The sequence below is a fragment of the Gracilinanus agilis genome, chromosome 3 (genome assembly GCF_016433145.1).
Source record: "Gracilinanus agilis isolate LMUSP501 chromosome 3, AgileGrace, whole genome shotgun sequence".
Classification (NCBI taxonomy): domain Eukaryota; kingdom Metazoa; phylum Chordata; class Mammalia; order Didelphimorphia; family Didelphidae; genus Gracilinanus; species Gracilinanus agilis.
The window spans coordinates 207,087,060-207,105,697 of record NC_058132.1 but is presented as its reverse complement, the minus strand read 5'-3'; the positions used below and the strand labels follow the sequence as shown (position 1 = coordinate 207,105,697).

Genomic DNA, 18,638 nt, shown 5'->3' with positions numbered 1-18,638 from the left:
CTCTCTCTCCCTCTCTCTCTCTCTCTCTCTCTCTCTCTCTCTCTCTCTCTCTCTCTCTCTCTTTCTCTTTCTCTTTCTCATACACATGCACTCTTTTCTTCTTTCCCTTTTTCTTATTCTTTTTATGAGAATAGAAACACCAACTGTGAGCTAAGAAGACAGAGGAGAAAACTGTGAATTACTTTCCCTTGCCATTGAGAAGTGAGGTAGGGAATAAGGGGCCAACTATCAGGGGGTCAACAAAGAATCTGGCAGTCTTCTTGTGTTCAGAGTTATAGAAGAAAGGAGTTGCTTACACTCACATGACTTGGAATGACATCAAAGATCAGAGGCAGTGTCTTGTCATGGACAATGGGAGTCAGTCAGAGGACCTGGGTATAAATCTGTGTAACCCTAGATTCCTTTCTCATCTCAGTTCCCTCATCTGGAAAATGAGGAGTTTGTAATAAATGGTCTCAGAGATCCTTTCTAGCTCTAAAGCCTATATTCCAAATAAAAGTTGTTTAACCTCTCTGGGTCCCAATTTCTTCATCCATAAGATGGAAGACTTAGACTAGGTGGCCTTTAAGGTCCTTTCTGGTTCTAAACCCATGACACTGTAATAGCATGAATTTTACATAGCAGGATTTTTTAAAGTCTTCATAAGAAGGATATTTCATAACTTCCCTAAGATTCCCAGCCCCCAATGTTCTATATGTGGGTTATCCACTTGGTAGATTATTTGTGCCAAATGCTTAATCCTCATGCCATTTGGCAGGCTTCTCTGCTGCCTCTTCCCATCATCAGTCAGGGTGAACTTGGGGAATACAAGTATTATGCTATTATATAATACCCTGAGCAAAATATCATTAGGAAGGCAAATCTGCTGAAAAAGAGATTGTACCTTGCATCCCAATGCCAAATATAAATGTCTTTTGTATTAACTACTGTTTTGGTTTATCCATGCCATGGTTCCCCTCCACTCATTCACATACTCATTAGAGAATTGCCCATATCCATCAAACTCATGGGAAGCCTCTGTATTTTTGGAGTGTATTTGGAATATATTCCTTTGAACATTATATTGATGTGACCTTGGGCAAGGTCTATATGTGGGTTATCCACTTGGTAGATTATTTGTGCCAAATGCTTAATCCTCAGTTTCCCTTTCTATAAAATGAAGGTATCAAGTTAGATGACCAGTGAGATCTTTTTCAGGTATGTGAAGAGAATTTTGTGAGGAACTCTCTAATTTCCACTATTCTTTTTACATGCTTCATATGTCTACTTCAGTGGACATGGAATATGATGTATGGGGAAAACTTTTTGGGGCTTTTGGGACTACTAATTTAACTGGGTTGGAAGCTCAATTTGCCCCTGCTCCAGAGATATTCTAACATCTCAAGTCCTGGAAAGCCTCAGGTGGACAGGCTATTCTCTTTGTGGGTCCTGCCAACAACCAGAAGTAAGAGCAGTCTGTTTGCCCTGGTGGCCAGCTCAGCTCAAGCCAGAACCAAGCATGTGTTCTAACAGCCTGAGCCATCTGTCATTTTATTCTCCATGTTCCTAAGACGAATAGGTCAGGAGACTGAAGAAAGACAAAGCCTCTTCCATGTGGCTCATTCAAGCTGTTGGCTTGATTCTTTGGCCCTCAAACTGTTAGGGTTCCCCTCAGGGAACCCTGGCATCTCTTTAGTACTGTGTAACCAGGGGCAGGGCAGAACAGCTGCTTTCTAAAAAGAGACCAAATGGCCTCCTGCCCCTACTGCTACTTCTGGCTGTGTAGTTTTTCATCATGAGGTGGCCAACAATACAATGCCAACCTCAGGATGTAGGACAACTTCCTCTGTGACCTTTTTCTCAGAGTTGGAAGGGATCTCAATGGTCTGCTAGTCCAATCCATATCTAAATGGGAATCCTTTCTATAAAAGTTCTGGTGAAGTATATAACCATACTTGAAGACTTCCAGTTGTGAGGAGACTACCATCTTCTGAGGTGGCCCATCATACAGTGAGGTAGCTCTAATCATAAAATTTCCATCATATTCTGTACTCCACTGCTTCTCAATTTGTTCTCTGGAGGCCAAGGTGAGTATACCTAATTGTTCTTCTTTGTGACAGACTTTTGAATACTTGAAGACAGTAGGGAAAAGACTTCCCAGTCTTCTTTTCTCTAGGTAAAAGATCCCTTGTTCCCTCAATCAATTCCCATACTTAAAATTTTTGCTCAAGACAGGATGATAAGAGATGGCTAATAAGAAGGGGAGAGGGGCAGCTAGGTGCCCAGTGGATTGAGAGCTAGACTTAGATTTGGGACATCCTGGGTTCAAATCTGACCTCAGATTTTAGCTGTGTGACCCTGAGCAAGACACTTAACCCCATTGCCTAGCCCCTACCATTCTTCTTTCTTGGACCTAATTTTTTTTTTTTTTTTTTTTTTTTGTCCTGGGACTCCATTCTAGGAGCATAGGGCCACAACCAGTAGGCAATGGGTCACACAGTCGCTCAGGGTCACCCAGCTGGGAAGTGTCTGAGCCCGGATTTGAACCTAGGACCTCTCGTCTCCAGGCCTGGCTCTCAATCCACTGAGCTAGCCCAGCTGCCCCTACTTTAGGTTGCAGTTTCTTTAGCAGATGTAGTTTTTACAGGGTGGGGTTGCTAGCCCCACGCCCAACCCTCCTCCTTTTTCATCCTGGCTAGGGACCTTCCTTGGCCCAGGAGTGGTAAGGGTGGGCAATATGGGTCAAGTGACTTGGCCAAGGTCACACAGCTGGAAGTGTCCGAGGCCAGACTTGAACCTAGGACCTCCCGTCTCTAGGCCTGGCTCTCAATCCACTGAGCCACCCAGCTGCCCCCCTTGGGCCTAATATACAGTATTAATTCCAAGACAGAAGGTAAGGGTTTTAAAAAAAAAAAAAGAATAGGAAGCCATTCTCCTTTTGGTCTCTTATTATAACACAGAAGGAACAGAATGCTACAGCAGAAAACATATTGGCTCAGGAGTCAAAAGGCCTCAATTCAAGTTTCGCTTTTCACTAAGTTCTGCTGAGATCTTGGGCACATCATTTAACCTCATGGGATCTGAGTTTCTTTAAGTCTAAAAGCAGAGGGTGCAACAAGGTGAATTCTGAATTTTCTCCTACCTGTAGATGCATGGTCCCATAAACTATGACGAGCTAGTGATTACGTACCCTGATTCTTCAATGAAAGTAAAACACGGGATTCACATTTTGTCATTCAAGCTAATACTGGAGTAGTGGGAAGTCCCACAAAAGATTTCTGTTTGGCTTTGGAATTTGGTGGCAATCTTGCTTATCCTTATTTATTGCTTTGGAGGTAGTTATTTTGAAATTTGTTTTAACTGAAAATTTAAAGGTATCCCATTTAAGAATTTTTGCATCAGTTTCTGTAAGGCCTTATTGCCATCAGATTTTGGTAATGACTGAATGGCTTGGTGGCCTCAGGAGCATATAACTGAGACTCAGAGATGATACAATTAGGATTCTGGATCTAGCTTACAAACAACAGTGAGATATCACTATATGATATATAGTGAAAAGATTTAGAGTCAGTAGACTGGAGGAGCAGTGGATAGAATGCTGGGCCTGGAGTCAGGAATACTCAACAACTTCTGACCTCAGACATTTACTAATTGTGACTCTGGGCAAGTCACTTAGTCCTGTATGCCTCAGTTTCTCTCATCTGTAAAATGAGCTGGGGAAGAAAGTGCCAAACTACTCCCATATCTTTGCCAAGAAAACCCCAAAGGGGGTCATGGTTTGTCAGTCAGGACTGAAAGGAATGAACAACAACAACAAACGTTACCTTTATCAACTTAACCCCATGAGATTAGAGAGAAAATGATTCCATATCATTTTAACTGAGTCACTCACTGACTCAGAGACTAAATGTTACTCATGACAGAATCTGACAGACTCCTTAGTGTTAGCTGTTTCTATTAACATTCGTTTTTTGTTGTGTTCCCCCCCCCCCCAAGTGGAAGCTAATCCAATTTGGTTTTTCCTCTAAATGAACCAAAATGCCTCAGCTTAGGCAGCCCAAAGATATCCTCTTCCCAGGCACCTTCCCAGGCCCCAACTAAGCACAATGCCTTATCATAGTAGGCCCTCAGGAAATATTAACTGAATAAATGAGTGAATGGACTCTTCCTCATTAGGTATTCATATGAACACTCCTTTACCTAAGATTCAGACTCTCCTTAGGTTCCCCAGCCCAGAATTATTCCCCCTTTCTTCCTAATTTGAGGTAAAAACCAAGCTCAGCAAGCTACAAGCTGCTATTTCTCTTCTCCAGCTTATATAAGATTGCCTGTTCCTTGTTCCCACTAACACTCTTCTTTCTCTACTTATTTCAAGTCATTTGAGGTGTTAAATTAAAATTAGCAAACCAGTCAAAGCTTGGTGTGCTTGAGGCAGCCTAGAGTAAAGGCAGGTATATTGGATTTGTACTCAGAGGACCCGGATTCCAAGAATGTTGGCTTTGATACTTTCTACCCTGGTCGCTTTTCTCACCTCAGTTTCTTCTTCTGTAAAATGAGGGGGTTGGACTAATGTCCTTTTCAGCTCCAAGTCTATAAGCCTATGGTCTGAGCTTAAAAACTTCTCCTGCTACTTCCAACCTGTGTAACTTTGGACAAGTCATTTCCCCTCCAATAAGTTTTGGTTTCTTCATCTATAAAATGAGATGATTTGACCAGATGATCTCTAGAGTCCCTTCTGGCTCTTGAAAAATGTGATTTCATGGAATAAAGTCAGCAAATCTGGTCCTTTGACACTAACTAGCTCTGTGACCTTAGGAAAAAGCTACTTCACCCTGTTTGCCTCAGTTTCCCCATTTTAAAATGAGCTGGAGAAGGAAATGGTAAACTACTCCAGGATCCTTGCCAAGAAAACCCCAAATGGGGTAACAAAGAGATGGACATTACTGAAATAAGTGAACAACAATGATAGCAATTAAAAGATGCTAGTTCCCTCATTTTTTTTAATAACTTGGCCAGAATAAAATCTTTCTTTCCAGACTTAGTCAATCAGTGGTTTACCACTTCCTGACATTTATACAATAGAGTCCAATTAAAGAACCACATCTTTCACATGTCCAACATATTACCATTTAGTTTCCATGACACAAAACATCAGTTTAACCAGATATGGTGTTTTTAAAAATAAGAAAGAGCTGGTTCCTTAGCAAATATGCTAAGATTTTTTCCTGTCTCAGACTGATCTTTCTGGGTTTGGTTTAGATCTATATTACTATCACTTTACATTAAAAAGCCAACTCTATTTGGAAGCTTTCCCTGATTAATTCCACCCCATTGTGATCTTTCCTTTAATCTGAGGCCTTTTAGCACTGAGGTTCCTTTGACTTTGCATTACAATGGTTTGTACACATTTTTATATCTGGGAGGTGTTCTTAAACCATTTCTTATGCATGTAGTTGTCTCTGAACAAGGTTACCAAATATTGGAAAACAGAGACCGAATGTTTAATTTCTTAAAAAACGAGACCAAAGTGCCAAGTATAGGGCTTGACAGAATAGGAATGTGGGAAATAGTTGATCATTCATTGATATTCCATAAACATGCAGTGTGGATGTGGAGTGCAGTAGAAATTCCATCATACCAGGAGGCTGTGTGGACTAATAGGTAGAGTGGTGACTTGGAGTGGGGAAGAAAGACCTTGGTTCATATCCTTTCACTGTCACTTCCTAATTATGCTATCTTGGACAAGTCTTTTTAATCACTTAACACTGTTGATCAACAACAGTTTTTTTAGCCTGTTTCCTCATCCATAAAATGGTAATAATAGTAGCACTTAATTCTCAGGTGTAGGTGTGTTATGACACTTAAATGAGATAATGTATGTAAAGCGCTTTGTAAATCTTAACGCACTATATAAAAGTTAACTATCGTTATTGCTGTTATTTTAAAAGTACATATATTATTATTGCTGGAGGTTGGGAGACCTGGATTCCACTGTGGGTTCTTTCACTAACTCAAAAAATGTGACCTGAAGCAAATAATTTTGTTTGTCTGTGCCTTGGTTTCCTTATTTGTAAAAAATCAATCAATCAATCAATCGGTCAATCATTTAAGGGCCTTTTCTGTGCCAGATACTGTGTTAAGCCCTATGGATAAAAAAAAGAAGAAGAAAAAAGAGGCAAAAGGCAGCTCTTGTTCTCAAGGAGCATGCAGTCTAATAAGGGAGACAACATGAAAACAAACTAATTATATAATTAACAGAGGAAAGGCCCCGGAATTAGGAGGGTTTGGGGAAGACTTCCTGTAGAAGGTGGAATTTTGGTTGGGACTTAAAAGGAAGTCAGGGAGGTCAGTACTCAGAATGGAGAAGGGAGAGCTTTCCAGGCTTGGAAGTCAGAAAAGAAAAATGCTAGGAGGCCATTGTCACTAGACTGACCAGGGCATGTCCGGGAGCAAGATGTAAGAAGCCTGGAAAGATAGGAGAGGGCTAGGTTATTAAGGGCTTTAAATGGCCAAGCAGAGCAATTTGTATTTGCTCTTTGAGACAACAGAAAGCCGTTGGAGTTTATTGAGCAGGGGAATGACAGGAGTGGATCTGTGCTTTAGGAAAATCTCTTTAGTGGCAGAACGGAGGGTAGATTGGAGTGGGGAGAGACATCAGCCAAGTATATCCTCTATCAGTCTATTGCAATGGTCCAGACATGAGGTGATGAGGGCCAGCACCAGAGTGATGGCAATATCAGAGGAGTATCAAATAGGGAGAATGGAAAAGAGTGGCTAGTACATGGAAGATGGCCTGGGGAGAATTGAGGAATCAAGGGACTGAAGGTCACAGTACAGATAAGAGTTGGGTTTTGTAAGGGAATATAGGGGGGAGGGGGGCAAAAAACCATTAGAATACCTTTGGATAAGGAGATTTCAGAATTTTTAAGTGCAAAAATACATTTGCAGGCAATGACAAGATCAAGGTCATAAATACCTTTGTGTGTGAGAAGGAGGGGAGGAGTAGCTCATGGGAGGTGAATAGGTTGAGAAACTGAGAGATTAGAGTGTTTGAGGGAGAATCAACATGAATGCTGAAGTCCCAGAGTATGAAGGCAGGAGTTGGAGAGGAGACAAAAATTGTGAGCGAGGTATCAAACTTATTAAGGAAAGAAGGAGAGTGATTTAGGGGTCTGTAGACAACAACTACCAGGATTTTGATTGCTGGTAGATTTAACTAGCATGGACTGTACAGGTAGAGAGGTTACTGAGTAATGGAGGAAGGGGCAACAGGGACAACATTTTCTGTTATACACAGGATTATTGTTAGGATCTAATGAGACCTTCCTTGGACAAATCTTCTCTGTATTTTTATGGAAACTCCACCTTACATGTGGGAACATACATATATAAAAGTCTTTTGAGGAGTACAAAACAGGGCTATATGAATATAAGAAAGAAGTTGACTAAAAGGGACAAAAAATGTGTAGTACATAATTCACAAGGCAGATAATTGCAGTACTGAGGTAAGAGAGGAGGGGGACAGGTATAGTGGAAAACAGCACTGGATTTGGAATTAGAGTATTTGGATGTGAGTGTAAGCTTTACCAGTTAGTTACTTAGATCTTAGCAAGACTTTCTTAGTGCTCAGTTTCTCACCTGTTGTATATTAAGTTATTGGTTAAGGTCTCTTCCACCTTACACTTCTATGAACCTTCTAGGTAATCCCCAATGTCCCTTTCCACTCTAACATGCTAAAATTCTATTATAATCCATATATCCCTTCAAATGAGAGCTAGCTGCAAATAAATCTTGTTGTAGCCCAAGTGTTTTTTGGTGGGCTGCTTCTTCTACATTATTAGACATTCCCTCCCAAGTCAGCTCAGGAATGGAAGGGGATTTGGTGGCATATGGATGGCTCTTATCTGGAGAGTTGAGCCCAAGCTTGGCTGTAGGATAGGAAAGGCTTCTCTCCTGGTTATGATCAGGCTGCTATTCAATTTGGATATGGGCTCTCCTCCCTATTGTCTTAGCAGCTGCCAGAGACTTGGAGCATAGGCTAGGCTGGATTCTCTAAACTGGAACCCTTCATTATTCTCTTAGGGACCAAATTTTGGGGATAGTGACAGCCAGTTACCAGAATACAGCTAGAAATCTATTCTGTAAGAGGCAGAGCTTAGAAGCATCTTTAGATAGTTTGCTTTTTTGGTTCTGGATCCTTTTTACACAAATTGACTTGATCCACAGTGTCTTGGCAACATGTACCTCAAATGACTGGCAGTGGACAGTGCAAAGGAGCAATGAAATCCATATGAACGGTATCCATAGTGAGCCTTTTTGGATAATAGAATGAAAAAGAGGCTTTTCTGGCTCTAAACGATAACTATAGAAAGTCGACTCTCCATGATCTGCTTAAGGATTAACTACTTGGTAGATTATACATGGTCAATGCTTAATTCTCCCATGCCTTTCCCATGTCACCCAGTATACTTCTAGTTTGAAGAGAGAGTATAGTGCTTCTATATAACTCCCTGGAAGAGAGACACCATGTTGGAATTTTCAAGATCCATCCAGCCCAGCCACTTTAGGATAAAACATCTTCCCCTCCCATTGATTGGTTTGGGTTCTGAGAAATCAAAATCTCTTTAATATTTACTTTAGTAAAGCATCATTAAGAAAGTAAACCCATTGGAAAAGAAAACAGATAATGGGATGGGGGTTGAACTTGGAGTCTGAGGATGTAGGTTTGAATTCTGGCTTGGCTTCCTCCGTGGGCAAGTGATGTTTGTCTCGGAACCAGTTTCTTTGTCTGAAAAGTGAGGTGACTGGGAGAGGGCATTGCTAAAGTCCCTTTCAGCTCTGAATTTTTTAGTCAAATGATTACATGCTAAATGGTTTTATATTTAATTGCCATGTATTGGAAGCTAACTTGGTAACTCAGAGAACAAGAAAGAGCTGGGGGTGGGAAGAAGGAGATAATCTCATGAGTTCTCTGAGGAAAAGGCTTTCAAGGTCATGGTCCCTCTACTAGAGGAAGCAGAATGAGCAATGGGGCCAAATCATATCCTCATTATGTACCAAGTATTTCAACATCCTTGTTGGCCATCCCTTTTTCAAAGAGGAGGAAGCAATTAATGTAGAAAAGCCCTTAAGTGGGACTTCTACTCATTCCGGCTGCGTGTCCACACAGCTGACAGAAGAAAAAATAGCCCAGCACATTTGCGTTTTAGTCTGAAACCTAAATATTTCCATGAGTCATTCATTATTACCATATAACTGTGTGTTTGCATGCAAATAACTTTAATGACATAAATGCTTATAAAATAAGTCTCTTACCATATGAACCCTGTAAAGAATACTAATTCCCAGAGTCATGAACGGCTTGGAGAAATCGATCACCTTCTCTCGTTCAGCTGTTATAGTGAGTCCAGCAACAGCCAGATCTGCTTTCTATAAAAGAATAAAGATAGAGACAGTCAGTGGCAATGACTCACATGAATGGAGAGGGAAGGTAGAGAATCAGAGCCACATGGTGAGAAGCTGTTATATTAAATTTCTCCTGTGGTCGTACCTTGAGACCTTCTCTTCCTCTAGATTTTCTCTGGATCTCAAGTACCTACAGGATTTCTTCACATGTCCAAATGCATACTCAAGTAGAGTTAGAACAGAAAATCGCTTTTACTCAAGTTTTCAGTCCTGTTCCTAAAGAATCATAAGTATCTTGCTTAGAGACAGTCTCCAAAAAGGTAAGGAATTTGAAGAGAAATCTGGAAGGTAGGATACTGGAGCTTTTTACAATTTAGAACACACGTTCTTAATAGGTTATATGAATTTGGTTAGCTCCCCACTGAACCACAGAATTATAGAGATGGGAGGAAAAGTTGTTATTGTTCAGTTGCTTCAGTCATATCAAATTCATCATGACCTCATTTTTTTTTTTACAAACCACTCAGATCGAGAAGGGTCATTGGTCCTAAATAATTTCTGAACCTATAGATCTCATTTGTAGAGGGAAATTAAAATGGACTTCTTTATCAGTAGAGGTCTGTTCCCTGATCAAAAGGGCAGTGGATAATTCTAACTGCCACAAGAGGAAGGGCAGTGTGATGCCCTGGACACTTGCAGGATGTGTATGGTGCTAGAGTGTGTGAACTCACACAGACAGGGATGAGTAGGTGAACTAACATACCTGGGAAGAACCTGGGGAGCAGCCCCAAAAGCTCAGTAAAATAGCTGCCTGTCAGCCTGCCAAGGCTTTCTCAGTGAGGTGGTAAGGTCCAGTTCGGCCGGTGCAGAGAAGCACTTGATGAACATTTCAAGTGTTTCAACTTCTAGGAACTGGGAATACATGTATCTGCCTCTCAAAGAATGACAAGGCTTAGGGCTGCAAAAAAGGCATATGCTGGAGCCAGCTTGAGCCTGCTTGATTTATTGTTTTGTTGACTCTAAACTCAAGAGAGGGATGGAGAAAATGTTAATAATGTAGATTAAATTTTAAAATGTATTGTGTGTACATTTTTCCCCCCTGGAGAACTTGTTAAACATTTACTAGCATACTGCTGGTTGGAAGGTACTTTAGGGGTAATCTAGACCAGCTCTCTCATTTTGTTATTGTTCATTCATTTTAGCCATGTTCAACTCTTCTCAGCAAAGATACTGAAGTGGTTTGCCATTTATATCTCCAACTCATTTTAGAGATGAGGAAACTGAGGCAACCTGGGTTGAGTGATTTGCCCAAGGTCACACAGATAGTTTGTAGCTGAGGCCACATTTGAACTCATGTCTTCCTGACTCCAAATCTAGCACTCTATCCACTGTGCCATCTCACTACCTATTTTACAGGTTTGGAAACCGAGTCACTGAGATGAAAAAGAACTTGCCCTAAGTGACAGTTAATTCCAAAGCTTGAGCTTATACTGTTACACCACATTATATAGACTTGTATATACTTTATCAAGAGAACTACTATGTGGAAAGTCTTTTGCAAACCTTAAAGTGCTATGCATATGCTATTGTTATTAAATTATCTGGATGAGCTATATGAAGTGCAAGACTGGGGCAATTTAGCCAGATGCTTAGTTCATGAATTTGATTAGGTTATCTGGAGCCTGTGTAACATGGCTTAGGAAACCTGGCCACTGACTCCTTTATAATAGATAAGAGGCTGAGACATTTTTTTTAGACGTGGTCAATGCAGGAAATTTGTTTGGCGTGACTATAAATGCAACAGGGGTTTTGTTTTTCTTGTTTTCTCCAAGGGGGTAGGGTAGAAAAAAGAATGTAGGTCTGAAAGTACAATTTATTAAAAAAAAAAGGTAAGAGTTGGTATAACTCCTTCCTACCTGAGACCAGCATAGGTGGCTTATAAAGAAGGGCCTTCGTTCTTTGGTTCAGTGTTTGTTCTTACTGGTTTGGGGTGAAAGATATTTGAGATGGCTGTAACTTATGAGCTTCAAAAGGCCGAGAGGAAGCCACAAGGAGGTCTGAGAGTGAAGTCTATGCTGGGTTAAGTAGCCAGCCAGTCCAGCATCAAGGTTCCTTTAGGACCTTTGGGGAGAAAGCCTTTGGGGGAAAACCTTTAGGACTCTGCTCAGGGGTAGCTGAGATATAAGCCTATCTAGTGGTTCTGTCATATTTTGAAGTGATATTGGTAGGATGAATGCTATGTGGAAACTGACATCTGAGCTCACTCTCCCCAGAAAATGAAGTGCTATAGTAGAGAGTAGGCCCCTTCCCGCTTTGTATATAATAATATTGGAACATTATATATAATGGCATTTCACATATATTGTATATTTTAATATATCTCGTATCTAATAATTGCATATTAAAATACATTACATATAATGATAACCACCATTTATACAGTGTTTTAAGGTTTGTAAAGCTCTTTATAAATATTATTTCGTTTTATCTATATGACAAATATTTAAATTTATTCACGTGATAATATTGGGAAATAGGTACAATTATAAGAAAATTAAAGCAGCTAAGAAGTTAAGTGATTGGCCTGTGATTGTACAACTAGGCAGTGACTGAGGCTGGATTTTTAACTTAGATCTTCCTGATTACAGCCCCAAAGCTCTATGCTGCCTAGCTGCTTAAAAATCTGTGTATTGGTTCATTTAGATCAGTAGCTGTTTTTCCCCCTTTCTTTTTGAATATTTGTCTCAAGAGTAGGGGAGGGAGGAGGGATGTATTTGGAAATGAATGTGGCATAAAAACAAAAATATATCAATAAAAATAAGAGAGACAAAAAGTCCACAACACAGGCCAACTTGTGTATATGTAGCCACCCAATCTAAACATGCAATTCAGGGCAATATTCATGAACCCCAAATTTCTGTGAGGAAGAGAGGGCTTTTAAATGACTTGAGCTACATTATCTGAGAACTTAACTTTATGATCAGAGAAGAGTGATTTCTTGGGAAGTACTTGCTTTTGTGTGTAGACTCATAGGGGAACCCCAAGTTCAAGAGTTCAGGGATCCGAAAGATCTTCTAGATAGAAAAAATATTTTCAAGCACCTCATGCTCCTTGGATGGGGAGATCATCCATATAGTTTCAGAACTGTATCTGACTTCAAGAAAGAAGCCAAGTTATTCTGATAGGAAAGGAGTTGCTTGTGCAGTGGCCCTAAAATGTTTGCTTTCTAGAAAGAATCCAAACCAAAGGATAACACAATAAACCTAGGAAGGGCCATGGAGCATTTCTATGGAAAGGCTAGGAATTCAGAAGAATGTCAAATTGTTACCCCAATGGTGACCCTGAATCCGGCTCCCTCCCCAGGGAATCATGTGGATCATTTCAGGACTTTATTATGGGCTTTTGTGAAAAAACATGGTAATGGAAAAAAAGTAGCCTCAGAGCCAGGATGCTCTGGGTTCAAAACCCACCTCTGATTCATATTGGCTATGTGAACTTGAGAAAATCGCTAATTAGTCAATGCCATGGGCAAATTTCTAAGCTGAGTATAAGATTATGACTTGTTTTTAAAATTTATTATTTTTTTTTCTAAAAATCTTATTGGTCTTAGAACCAACAAGGCAGAAGAGCAGTAGGGGCTAGGCAATGGGGGTTAAGTGACTTGCCCAAGGTCACATAGCTCGAAAGTGTTTAAGACCAAATTTGAACCCAGGATCTCCTGTCTCCAGGCCTGGCTCTCTAATCTATTGAGCCACCTAGCTGTCCCCATGATTATGATTTCTAAGATTATAATGCAGAACAGTTATGATTTGTCCTGATAGAAGGAATTTCTTTACCAGGAATTTCCCAAATAGATTAAATCATAGGTCTAGTCCTATCTCCACCTCCCAAAGGATTCTGTTTATGGCCTAAGGGGGGTTCTTTTTATTTTTCACATTTTCATAAAAAGCTATATTATTCAAATATTCTGTTACATTGGATTTAGGCATAAGAGCTACTCTGTTACCCTCTTTAGGGGGACCCTAGACAGAAAACAAATGGAAACAATATTTAGAGATTTTTCCAAAGTAATCTCAGCTGAGCAACCTGTTAAAGATAGGAAATGACCCTTTGGGGTCAACCCTCAGGGTTGAGACTCGGTCAGTGGGAACAAAGAGTCTTGGAGGATCCCCTCAACCATTGGTTATGCAACAGTGAAATATGGCCTGTTTGTAAGAGGGCTAGATAATTGAAATCTCCAAATAATCCCAAATTCTTACTTTACCCATTCAATTTTTCTGTCTGTCTTTTCCCCATCATAATCACACTCAATTTAACTTTATCCAAAAATTACTCACAAAGGACCCCATTTTGCTCCTTGTTTACTTTTCTGCCACCTCTATTGAAGAAGGACTGATGAGTGAGGTCAAAGGTGAAATGATGGCCTAGATACTCCATCAATGGGGTAATCAGCCTTGAATAATGACCACCCTTAGAGACTTTACATAAATGATATTGGTTCTCATCAAATCCTTGAGATGTGAAGAGAGGACAGATATTATGACCCTCATTTTATAATATAAGGGCATTTTGTCATAGAGAGAACTAGCCCAATAGGGAAGGTCACATAGCAAGTTAAAAAGTTCTCAATTCCCAAACCAATGCTCCATCAGTTAAACCAGTTACCTGATTTAGCACAGGTTAGCAGACACAATAAAATGAGGCCAGATCTAAAAGAAACCAAGTTGCAGACTTGTACAACTCTGAATAAAAAGGGAAAAAATATGGATGACTCATGGTACTGATTTTGTATTTTTCTGAAAGACTGCTAATCACTGTTATCAAATAAATCAATATGCTGTTTAGTGCAGGAAGGTCTGATTAAAAGATTGCTGGCTCATACATTTTGGAAATTATCTGTAGGATTATTCTGTTCCTACATTATCAGCTTGTCAAAGGCAAGGACAGAGGCTGTGGTGTACAGGGCATGATGAAACATGGATGTGCCAAAAAGATGAGTCAACCACACAGACCCATCTAGTGCAATAGGCAGTGTTATAGTCCAGCTGCAAAGAAGCACCTAATTACAAAGAGTCAGAAGAAGAAAAAGAAGAAAAAAACTAACTTCCTTAGTCTCAGAGAAAATTAATCTGGAGTATGTATGAGAAGGTTCCTGCCAGCAAAAGATGAACCATATTTTGGACCTATATGAATAGAATAAGGAAGATGAAGAAAACATAGGAAAAGGGTATTTGGAGACTGATAACATGTGAGACAGAAACACATTATCTCCCCTATCTGTCCAACTATCTAAAAAGAAAAAAAAACAGTAATATAAAATCAACTTAGCAAATCAAACATCCATTCTCTATGTTCTTCTGATTTCCAAATGAAAGAAGAGCTACAGACAAACAAATGAAATGGAGCTCACTCCAAAAAGAATCAAGAAAAATTAAAGAGAGGGAGGGTAGAAAAGGAGAAAGAGTTGGCAAAAAGAGAGAGGAGAGACAGAGAGAAAGACACAGAGACAGAGAGAGACACACAGAGAGAGGCAAAGACACAGAGAGAGGGTCACAGAAAAAAAGAGACATAGAGAGAACAGAGAGACAGAGGGAGAAAATTTTTCCTAGTAATTTACTCAGAGAAAGCATGTGGGCATATCTTGGAAATTATGAGAGATGTGACAGATTATGACAATTATTTTAAAATTTCTCTCTTTTGGCAAAAATAAAACAAACAAACAAAAATATCTTAGTTCTGGATGCCAGATGATTAAAGAAACTTCCCATCTCTCACTAGAGAGGTGGGCCACTATTGAGTATGGAATATTGTATTTGTTATATCAGTTATAATAGCTGTGTTGGTCAACTTGTTTTTCTTTGTTACAAGGGAGGTTGGGGGACAATATTATGAGAAAAGCCTATTCCAGGCATGAATAAAAGTCTTCAGAAGAGGTATATCACAAACCTTGGTAGGGTTTTTTTTATGCATTGGCAAATGGGTAAGCCTCCCCAAATGGGCCACACACAAACACAAAAGAACTGTTCTATGCTGATGCTACTTTTGCATCCCCTAGCAGCCTGGCTCCCTCCATTCCTTTAGCCTATCAGGAAATTGGGGGTGGGGTGGGGGATAAGGCTAGTGGTGATTATTTTTAATTTAGTTGCTTTGCCGTGGTACAGTGATTCTCAGCTTTCATTTTAATTTACTATAGTTTTGTTGTTGTTGTTGTTGAGGTGATAATTAAAAAAAACTAACCTGTCCACTAAGGGGCAGGTGCTGTGAAACCAGCAAAATGAAAGTCTCAGCTTCAACCATACAAAGAATCATTGGGGAAGGGTAAGAATTTGGGGGAGTATGTTCACAGTGATGGCCATATTCAAACAGCTCTGCTTCTTTCCTTTTCCAGGGGCACCAGGGGCATTAGCAATGGGCAAAGACTCCCTTATGAATACACTATTTTAAGGAAAGAATACATGAGAAAATACCCTCTAGTCCAGGGGCCCTTCACAGTGTGTGTGTGTATATGTGTGTGTGTGTGTGTGTGTGTGTGTGTGTGTGTGTGTGTGATGAATTCTTTTGTCTAGTAAAGCCTCTGAGGTCTTGCTCAGAATATTTTTAAATGCATAGGGTTACAAAGGATACCAGCTATAGGGAAAAATAAAAATATTTTTCCCATCGAAATTCATCCATGAAATTGTCCATGGACTCCTAAGGAGATCTGTGACCCCCAGGTGAAGAACACTTTCTTTAGAAAAAAAAAAGCAGTGGGCAGAGAATGGAGTGGTGGTAGATGTGTAGATGAGGTGAGCTGTGTGAATGAAGATGTGAAACAACCAAGAATGTGTTTGGTGTGCATACATGTGACTGTGACTGCATATACGTAGGCATAAATACATCCAATTTGATTTGATAAACATTTGTTAAGGGCCTACCATGTGCCAGATTGTGCTACGTGTTGGAGATACAAATAAGAAAAAGCTTCCACCTTTGTCTTCAAGGAACTTAAAATCTAATGAAAGGGGGCAGCTGGGTAGCTCAGTGGATTAAGTCTGGCCTCAGACTCTTCCCAGCTGCGTGACCCTGGGCAAGTCACTTAACCCCCATTGCCTACCCTTACCACTCTTCTACCTTGCAGCCAATACACAGTATTGACTCCAAAATGGAAAGTAAGGGTTTAAAAAAAATTCTAATTAAAGATAAACCAGAAAAGAGTTGATGGAAGTGGGAGAACCAATAGGGAGCAGCCTGCTGTGGGGGCATCTGGAGCTGCTGATGGAAAATGGAGTTAGCAGACTATGAAGGAAGGCTTTGGGAGGAGTTTGGGGTTCCACCTCAAGCCCTCCAGTTAGAGGGGAGAGACAACTGAGGGGGAATTAAGAAGGTGTTGAGTGTCAAAACGTGTCAGTCTTAGTTGTGGTGGGATTTTAGGGGATCAGCCTAGCCTGAGAGGAGAGAAGAGTGCAGCATGTTGTTCCCTGGAGTCAAAGCCAGGCAGAGTAACTGATGGAAAATAGAGAATGGATATATCAGTCCCGTGCGTGTGTATATGAGAATGTATGCATATATGCAACATATATGCATGCATACATATGTTGAGAATTTATGTGAATGTTTGCATGTGTATCCATGCTTATTTGTATTTGTAATGTGAGTACACGAGGGCTTGGATAGACGAGTGATGGTGGGTGAGTATATGAAAATGTATGTATGTGTACATGTGAACACATGGGGTGTCTTTATGTTTATATGCTGTGAACTAATGTGACATCTTGAGTGCAGATCTGTGTATATTTGTATCTATATCTGTATGTAAAATGGAAATATATATGGATATGCAGTAGAAGACATTTGGGCACATGGTAGAAGTGATGGTGTGATAAAAGCTTATTACAGACTGCCCAGGCAGAAGGAAGAAAAGGATGACCAATTCCTGAAGAAGTGGATAGAACTGTGATGGGAGAGCTCTACTCTCTAGATATCTACTAGAATGTTGTCTCCATTAATATTTAAATAACTGATACAATTTTGACATGATAATTTTTTCTTCTTTCTGAAGGCAGGAGAGTGAGTAGTTCTGTTGTTTCAGATTTGTTTCTAACCAAGAAAAAGGGGGGTCAGTTAGGTGGCTCAGTGGATAGTACTAAGGTTAGGTTAAGGAAGAATTATTTCCTAGAATTAAAATCTGGCCTCAGACACATGCTATCTGTGTGATCCTGAGCAAGTCACTTAACCCTGCTTGCCTCAGTTTCCTTGTTGCTAAAATGAGCTAGAGAAAGAAGTGGCAAACTACTCCAGTATCTTATCCAAGAAAACCCCCAAAAGGGGTCCCAAAGAATCTGACATGACTGAAAAATGACTCAACAACAACAACAAGAAAAAGGAACTGGTTGCCAAAGTAGAAATGAGGAATGTGCTGGAGCAGAGCCAATTGTTAAATTTTCAGTTTGAGCAATTATCCCTTGGAAACTGGCAAATTCTACAAATCAGGGCTTGGATTATTGTGTTGTTGATTGCCTATATTTAAGAAAGTGATGGAGAAAATGTTAGCACCCCAAATTAAATTTAAAAGTGTGACATACAATATACATCTCTCTCCATCCTGGAAAGATGATTGTTAAATCTACCAGCACTACTGGATGAGAACCTAGAAAGTTATCACACTATCTTAAAATCTGTTATAGATGAGGAAAGGATAACCATGTCATCTGAAAGGAGATGCCATCAACTCAGGTTACATAAGGGAAGTAGGGTCACGAAGGTTTTATCAGAGGGCTACTAACAGAATTTGGGAGCTACAAGAGACTTTAGAACTCATCTGGTTTGACTAACCCCTTAATTTTACAGATAAAGGAACTGGGACCTATAGAAGTTAAGTGACTTGCTAAAGATCACACAGTTAGATGGTAGTAGAGTACAGATTTGAACCCAGGTCTTCTGACTTAAAAATCTAATGATCTCTCTACAGTTCTGTAAGTTCAAATGAGTCAATATTGAAGTACAGAAGTTATATTAACTTTTAGGATCTCAGTCTGCATAAATGGAAGCATTAATTCAGGAACAAGGGAGGTGAAATCCTGCAATGTTCTTTCTGGGTCAGAAAATATCTAGAACGTTGTGTTCAAGTCTGGACATCATCTTTTAGGAAGAAAATTAGGAAACTTGAACATGTCTAGAGGTGGGAATTCAAAATGATAAACGGTCTCAAAATATTTCTTTATAAGAGCCTGTTCAAAGAATTCAGGCTATTTATCCAAAGGAATAAAAGACTTAGG

The 18,638-nt window shown here is 39.9% G+C and overlaps 1 protein-coding gene across 1 annotated transcript in view; it reads right to left on the bottom strand.

Moving 5' to 3' along the window:
- GRIK4 (glutamate ionotropic receptor kainate type subunit 4) overlaps positions 1 to 18,638 on the bottom strand; it is a 315,433-nt gene that overhangs the window by 50,709 nt on the left and 246,086 nt on the right. Inside the window, exon 11 of the mRNA XM_044669645.1 lies at positions 9,295 to 9,408. Within this exon, the coding sequence (XP_044525580.1) occupies positions 9,295 to 9,408 (114 nt within the window). The remainder of the gene's footprint in view (positions 1 to 9,294; positions 9,409 to 18,638) is intronic.